The sequence below is a fragment of the Ursus maritimus genome, unplaced genomic scaffold, assembly GCF_017311325.1.
Source record: "Ursus maritimus isolate PB19 unplaced genomic scaffold, ASM1731132v1 scaffold_14, whole genome shotgun sequence".
Taxonomy (NCBI): Eukaryota; Metazoa; Chordata; class Mammalia; order Carnivora; family Ursidae; genus Ursus; species Ursus maritimus.
The window spans coordinates 57,330,489-57,338,044 of NW_024423786.1; the positions used below are offsets into that span (position 1 = coordinate 57,330,489).

General features: G+C 64.4%; 1 protein-coding gene across 1 annotated transcript in view; it reads right to left on the reverse strand.

Annotated features, from left to right (window-relative positions):
• ARID3A (AT-rich interaction domain 3A) overlaps positions 1-7,556 on the reverse strand; it is a 41,289-nt gene that overhangs the window by 14,093 nt on the left and 19,640 nt on the right. The window contains exon 4 of the mRNA XM_040628313.1: positions 1,234-1,306. Coding sequence (XP_040484247.1) covers positions 1,234-1,306 — 73 coding nt within the window. The remainder of the gene's footprint in view (positions 1-1,233; positions 1,307-7,556) is intronic.

The window sequence follows — 7,556 nt, forward strand, 5'->3', positions numbered from 1 at the left end:
TGGGGGGCTCCGGCAGGTGTGGAAGGGTTGATAAAGAGAGTGGGGGAGGATCTCTCTGACCACACGGTGGGCAGCCGGCCCTGGCTGGGACTGCTCCCAACGATAAGGAGGGGGGCCCCCACCTCAGGACTGGGTCTGGATTCTTCTGGCCGGCACGGCACAGGAGGGGTTAATGGGAAGGCCGGGGCCCCTCCCCTTTCATCTCCTTCCCTTCCAGGCTGCTGGGCCTGTGTTTACAGAGGCTGTTGGAGAGGGAGGGGCATGCAGAGAGCCCTGGACAAAGCAGCCAGTGGCCAGCCCCTGCAGTGGGCCCAAGTGGACCCTGAAGTACCCTGGCCGCCCCCGCCCCTTCCTGCCTCTAGGGCTCAGAGGGCACATCCCCTCCCCAGGCCTCAGTTTCCTTCCCTGAAAAGCAGGAGTGTAATAACTCCCACCAGGGGGTCTGTCTTTGGTCTGCAGCGGGGGCCTCTAGAAACCTCCATCCTCCCGGATCTCTCTGCCCTGTGGTGGCCCTGAGCCAAGGCTGAGGCTGCGGGTAGGGCTGTGGGGCCCGACCTGCCGCCCCGGGGGCTTCTCTGGGCTTGGCCCACCTGAACACCCCAGATACCCTCCCATGTCTGGGTCTCGGTTTCCCCACCAGACCGAGGCTAGGCTGGGCCTGTGGCTAGGCTGGGCCATTTATGGCGTCCATGTCACCCCAGAGCCAGGGGGACCGGGGTGGGGTGGGCCTGGCAAGCTGTTGGCGAGTGATGAATGCAGCCCAGCACTTGGTATGTTTGGGGTGCTGCCACACTGTGAGAACTGCTTATGGCCCATCTTACAGAGGGGGACACTGAGGCCCCCAGAAGGCTCAGGGGAGGGGCCAGGACTGGACCTCGAACTGGCAACCACGGAGCTGGGAAGCCAACTCGAGGAGCTCCTACTGTCCCAGTGCCTGCTGCCTTCCCCGGAATCCAGCCCTGCTCTGCGTACCAGCTCTGCTGCAGGGGACCCTAGGGGCAGCAGGGGGACCCTAGGGGTGGGAACCCCACGACACCACGGGTCAGGGCAGCAGAAGTAGCCAGGGCTGGCAATTCTGGGCTGGGGACCAGAGACGACCTACCCAAGGACCCACTGCTTAGATGCTCCCAGCTGTGCCTCCCCCCATCAGACCTGACTGCTGAGCAGACCCCGCCCTCCTGCCTGCCGGCTCCGGACCCCCTGCTCCCCGGGACCCCCAGCGGCGGTCCTCACCTCGCTTCTGCATGAAGCTGAACAAGTCGTCCAGGAACTCCTTCCTCTTCGGGTCCCCATCCAGTTCGTAGAGCTGTGGGGTCAGGGAGGGGACGGGTCAGTTAGCCTCAGAGCTGGGGTGGGGGCGGCACGTCCCCACGGAGCCCACCCCCACTTTCACATGAGGACACCGATCCCCGCGTGTAGCTCCAGCAGTGGCCGCCACCAAGCCGCACAGGGGGCTGCTCAGAACAAAGGTATATTCTCCCCCCGCCGTGGCGGGCAGAGCCCAGGGCCGGTGTGTCAGGGCTGAGCTCCCCCCGGAGGCTCCAGGGCTCGGTCCCTCCTGCTCCCCCTGCTCCGGGGCCCCACGTGCCCCTCCAGTGTCTGCCTCTCACTTCCTCCGTGCGCTGGACCTGGGCCGCCTCGTCCAAGGGCTCCCTAAGTAACCAGAGCTGCAGAGACCCTATGTCAAGCGAGGCCTCGTTCCCGGTCCCGGGAGTCGGGTCTTCAACATGTCACTGGGGGGCACCGTTCGGCCGAGACAAACAGCGCCCCGAGAGAGAATGACCAGATGGTGGACACATCCTGGTGCTGTCCCGGGTCACACACTTGCCTTTGCTCCCGAGACAGGGCCCTGTTTTGTAGGTGAGGAAACTGAGGCGCAGGGGCAGGCACGAGTCCAGAGCCTGGGAGTGTCGGGACCTCTCGGCCCACACTCTGTCCTGGGCACTGGCTGCTGGGGTTCGCCCGTCCCTGCGCTGGCGGTTAGGGGCCCCCGGACGCACTGACCCTCAGCTCCCAGGAGCCAGCAGGACGGGGGAAGGTGGCGGAGCTAATGGGGGAGCAGAGTTTGTGGGGGGGCAGCAGCAAACAGCAACCTTCAAATTAAGCCCTGGGGAATGAACCCAGAGGGATCAGGACGGCGGGGGGCCTTGAAACCACCAATCCATCATTAGGGCCCAAGAACGCCCCAACGCCCAGCTCCTGCGGCCTGACACCAGCCTGGGCCTGGGGAGGCAGAGTCCCTGCGGCTGGCTGCCCTTCAGACATCTTGCTCCTCTGGGCTTGGGTTTCCCGTCCCGGAACGGAGACAAAGTGGGGCCTCCGGGCACAGGCTGGGGTGGTCCAGGCTGGGTCTTTGTCTCTGCCCTGCCCCAGCCAGGCCGGCCAGCCGCATTCCTGGGCTGATTTATGGTGGTCAGGGAGGCCCCGCACTTCCCCCTGCCCGAGGGCGTGTGGCCTGCAGGGACACCTTCCCGTGGGCGAGCACCCTCCCCCGCCCACACACCCCGCCACGGAACGACACATGGGTCTCCCGTCGCCCGCCCACGGGGACCCTCGGGGACTTGTCGGGGTCGTCACGAGTGTCTAGATGGGGTCACCACACAGCAGCTGTTGAATAAATGACCGTTTGACAAGCCCTGATCTGCTTCAGCGGGAGTCAGGCTGGGCAGAGCGGGATCAGAGACGGCAGGTGCCCTGGGATTCATGGCGACCTCATGTAAGGGGGTCTTCGCAGATGTCATCCGCTAAGATGAGGTCGTACTCGGGGAAGGCAGGCCCTCATTGAACCCCAAGTGTCCTTTCGGGAGAAGAGACACAGCCACAGGGAGGGCCACATGGGGACCGGCAGAGGCGGAGTGAGGTGGCCATGCCAGATGCCGGAAGAGGCAGGAAGGACCCCCACCCCACCCCGGCCCAGAGCTGCGCCTGGATCTCAGACCCCTGGTGCAGAATGTGGGAGGACAGATTCCTGCTGCTTTCAAGCCCCCAGCCCGTGGTCATTGTTACGGCCACTCACGCGGGGCTCAGTGAGCACAGGCCCCTCCTGACAGGGGTAACATCTCCCGTGAGATCCCGGCCTGGGGGATGGGGGGGAAGGGTCCACCCTGCCGAACCTTCCCTGGACCCAGTCCCCAGAGAGACCTCAGTGCCCCCCACCCACCGCCGTGCCTCAGCTTTCCCACGCTGTCAACGCAACAGCCAGCTTCATCCTGAGCTCCCAGAGCCGTCGTGACACCCACGATGTTCCAGGCGGGGAAACTGAGGCTCAGGACAGAGAGCTGGCAGCAGGGGCAGCCAGCTTGGTCGGGGGCCGTTAACCCCCAGGCCAAATGGTGGGTGGACAGGCCTGTGGCAGGCCCGGTCAGACCTCCGTGGGGCCAGGGCATTGTCTAGGGCCATAAAGGGGGATGTGCCAGCCCCCGGCTGGGGGGAAGGAGGAGGCTTGAAAGGCTGTTGCCGTGGGCAGCCGACAACAAAGGGGCAGTAAAGGCCACCCCAGCTTTATGGGGCTCCGGCCCCAAGTTCCGCTCCCCTGCGGGATGCGTCCCGCCCTGGCTAGGCCAGAGGGATGGGGGCATGGGGGACAGTGTCCAGAGCCCCACTGTGGGCCAGCGGGCCTGCCATCTGTCCTCACAGGGTTCCAGGTCACCCCGGGCCTCTGTCCTGCCTGGGTTCTCAGGCGGCAACCTTGCCCCAGTGGGCCGGGAGGCGCTCAAACCGGTTCCTGCCACAGCCACAAACCCAGGTTGGAGACCGGAGAACCCTCCGGAAGCCCCTCCCTGGGCTGCCCCACTCCCGAGCCTGCAGTCCGATTTCCCCGGGGTGGGGGCTCCGATCACAGGGTCTTGCTCTGGTCCTGCCTGACCTAGTGACACCAAGCACCACCCAGGGTCTGCAGACCCTCCCCGCAGACATCTTACTGTTTCTGGAACCTGACAGGCACAGAGGCGGGCCCACCTCCGGGAGACCTGGCCGTTGCTCCTGCCTGGTCTCCAGCCGCCGTCAGCTGTCAGCTGCTGCCCCATCCCCACCACACGCGCTCTGTTCCCTCGTGGGACATGTGTACTGGTGGTGGGCGGTTTTCTCGCTTACTGACACTCTTGCTCCCTGGCCCTTGCACTGCCCGAGCCATGTGGATTTACACACCGGCCTGGCCACTGGCCCCCCTGCCCCAGCAGAACGCCAGATATACTGTCTGCTTTGTTCCCCGTGTCGAGAACGGGCACACTGCAGTTGCTTAATAAACGCCCTTGATTTCTCAGTGCACCACGGGGACAGGGCCTCTTATCCTTTCCTAAACCCATTATGTGCCCCACAAGGCTCCTGTTTTGGGCACGCGACATCCTGCACTGGGGTGGGGGGAGGGTTAGGGGCTAGAGGCCGGCGCCACCCTGTCACTTCCTGCCTTGCGACACCGGGTCCACCCTGCGTCCACCCAGTCCCGGCCAAGTCTGTCTGTCCACCTGTGAGATAGGTGCAGAACCTCGAGAATGGGGTTTGTGGATCGGCGAGCCTGCGTTGGAGGTCTCCAGTTTTCCACCTGAGAAGTGGGGCAGCCACATCCCTCCCTGGCCCTGGAGCCCGTCCCCGGCCTGGAGCCCAGCCGTGTCGCCTGACACGCCCAGCGCCCCCAGCACCCCCGCAGGCCCCTCGGCCTGTGTCTCGGCTGAGGGTGATGGAGGGTGTCGGGCCACTCACTGCCAAGGCTGAGCTGACCCTGTGTCGGTCGTCCCGGACCAGCACCACCCACTTCACAGAACAGGAAACTGAGGCACAGAGTGGAGGGCCTGGTCACCCCACTCGGCAGCCAGAGGGGCTTTTCCCAGCAGTCTGAGCACTGAGCGCCCGTGTCCCCATCACCCCAGCAAAGCCCCGGCCCCTCGCGCCCCTCCGCTCCAGCCCAGGGCCCTCCCGCGGCTTGCTGAGGGACAGCCCCCCGCAGCCACGTGAGCAGGAGGCAGATAAAGCAAGGGAGGCTCAGGTGGTGGCAAAAGCAAGATAACCACCCCCAGCCTCCAAGTGCACGGATGGGCAAACAGGAAATTCTTGTTTGTGGCTAACGAGCATTTTTGTCTGGGCTGCTAAGAAACTCCTTGCTGGTCAGTGGGGTCATGTTGCTGACCTGGCCGAGCTGGGTGTGTGTCTGGGAGGTGGGGGGTCCTTCAGCCACCCTGCAGGGACAGCAGAGCCCTTGGGAGCCAGGCAGCAACCCCCCTCCCCGGCGCCCGACCCTCTCCCCAGCCTGCCAGCATGGAAGATGGGGGGAGAAGGCCCCTCATGGCCACCCCTAACCCGCAGAGAGGGACCTGGCTTGGGGATGTGTTCATGTGGGGAGGGCCCCACCAGGGCCACGTCCCCAGGCGTGACTGGGCCCCGAGAAGGTCACGTTGCTGGAAGGCCCCACCTGGGCAACAGCACGCCGATTCCCAGCCTGTCCCAGGGGCCCGGGGCGGCGTCCAGCCCAAGGCCGAGGGGCCCAGGCTATAAAGCAACCGTCTGCCCGCAGGGCCCCCGGGGAGGACCTTTGCCCCTTTAACGGTGTCTGCTCAGGCCCCCTCCTGCCACCCAGGCAGCTCCAAAGTCCGTAGGGCGCCACCTGAGGCGGCCGCCGTCCTTACGCGGCAGAGAGGAACCAGAATTAGGAAACATCAAGGAAGGAAGCCATGAGCCTGTGGTTCGGGCCGTGAGCTCCAGGCCACTGAGGAAGAGGAGGCAGAGAGACGCCCAAGGACAGGGAGGCGTTTAGAGCAGCTTCCCAACACGGCTCACGGGAAGCCAGAAACGTATCCCCTACAGCCGCAAGCCAGTGCCAGACGCCCAGGACCAGACGTGCTCAGAGCAGGTCTGCGACGAGACGGACAGGACGAGCAGGAGCCAGGGGGCGACAGCGCCTACCCGCAGGCCGGGTGGGCCCCGGACCCCCAGTGCTTCACATTCATCTACTTTTCCCTGAATTTTGAAAAAAATATTTATGGGAGTGAGAGTCACATCACACAGAATTCACCATTTCACAGCGAGTGTTTCAGCGGCATCCAGTGCACCCACCGCCTCTGCGTGGTTCCAGAACATTCCATCACTCCGGACAAGCCCCGTCCCCATCAGCAGTCCCCTCCCCAGCCCCCGGCCCCCGCGAGCCCCCTGCCCCTCCGTGGAGGAGCCTGTTCTGGACGTGTCACACACGTGGACTCACACGCCGTGGGGCCTTGTGTGTCTGGTTCCCTCCCTGAGCATCGGGGGCTCTGGGTCTGTCCCCGGGGCAGCGCGTGTGGGCGCCATGCTTGTGTTTGGGGCCCAGGGACGCTCCCGTGGGTGGGGGACACGTTCTGTTTGTCCATCCACCCGTGGATGGACGCTGGGGTTGCCTCCACCATTTGGCTGTTTTTATGAATCCTGCTGCTAGAACAGGAGGTATCGGCTCACCCATCTTTATACCCTTGGGGTTTGGGATAAGAATTGATTCATTGTGGGGCGCCTGGGTGGCGCAGTTGTTAAGCGTCTGCCTTCGGCTCAGGGCTTGATACCGGCGTTATGGGATCAAGCCCCACATCAGGCTCCTCCACTATGAGCCTGCTTCTTCCTCTCCCACTCCCCCTGCTTGTGTTCCCTCTCTCGCTGGCTGTCTCTATCTCTGTCAAATAAATAAATAAAATCTTAAAAAAAAAAAAAAAAGAATTGATTCATTGTAACTTCTGACAGCAGAGCGAAGCAGGGAGAAGGCGGCATGGCTGTTTGCACCCCCATCCCCCAGAAAGCACCTGAGAGCAGCCAGGACAGTAAGCCAGATGCCACTTCCTCCTTGCAGCCTGCCAGGGCTGGAGGGTCTGAGGACCTTTCGTCTTTACACCCAGATGCCACGGGGTCCCCTGCTCTAAAGCTGACCATGGCTCCCTACTGCTCTCAGGGGCAAGCCCAGACTTCCTGTCTTCCAGGCCTCAGCGGCTGCTCCCGTGTCACCTCCACCTCCTCTCCCCCCATCCCTAGCTCTGCTCCAGCCACCCCAGTCCCCGTGCCGTGCGCCCGCCAGCTCTCGCCTCAGGGCCTGTGCACTTGCTGGGCTCTCCAGCTGGAGCCCTTCTGCACCCTTGGCCTCTGCAATCCTGCAGCCCGGCCTGACCCCGGCCTGGGCAGCACGTCCAGAAAGGCCCCCTGCACCCTCACGGGGCATACAAGTGCTTATTCTGGGATGGTTCCTTTCCTGTCTGCTCCCCACCCAGACAAGAGCCCCCAGGGGCCGAACTGGGGGCTGTGGCTGCTGGTATACAGCAGGCGCTCACTAACGAAGGAAGGAAGGATAGAAGGCTCACTCAGGCTCTCGCCTCCTTGGCCCGTCCTCCATCCCAGCTCAGCCCCAATGTCCCCCTCCCCGCAGCTCCTGCCCCCACGGCCCCCGTCCCATCCCCCCCATAAACCCCTCCCGACTGAGATGACTCAGCACAGCCGTTGCTGGAGCCCCAGGTGGGCCGGGAACAGAGTCCCTGGGGGCCGCCCCAGCCTCCCCCATTCACAGAAACACCCACAGCTGCCAGAGGCCAGGCAGGCGGGGCGCCCCCCCCCCC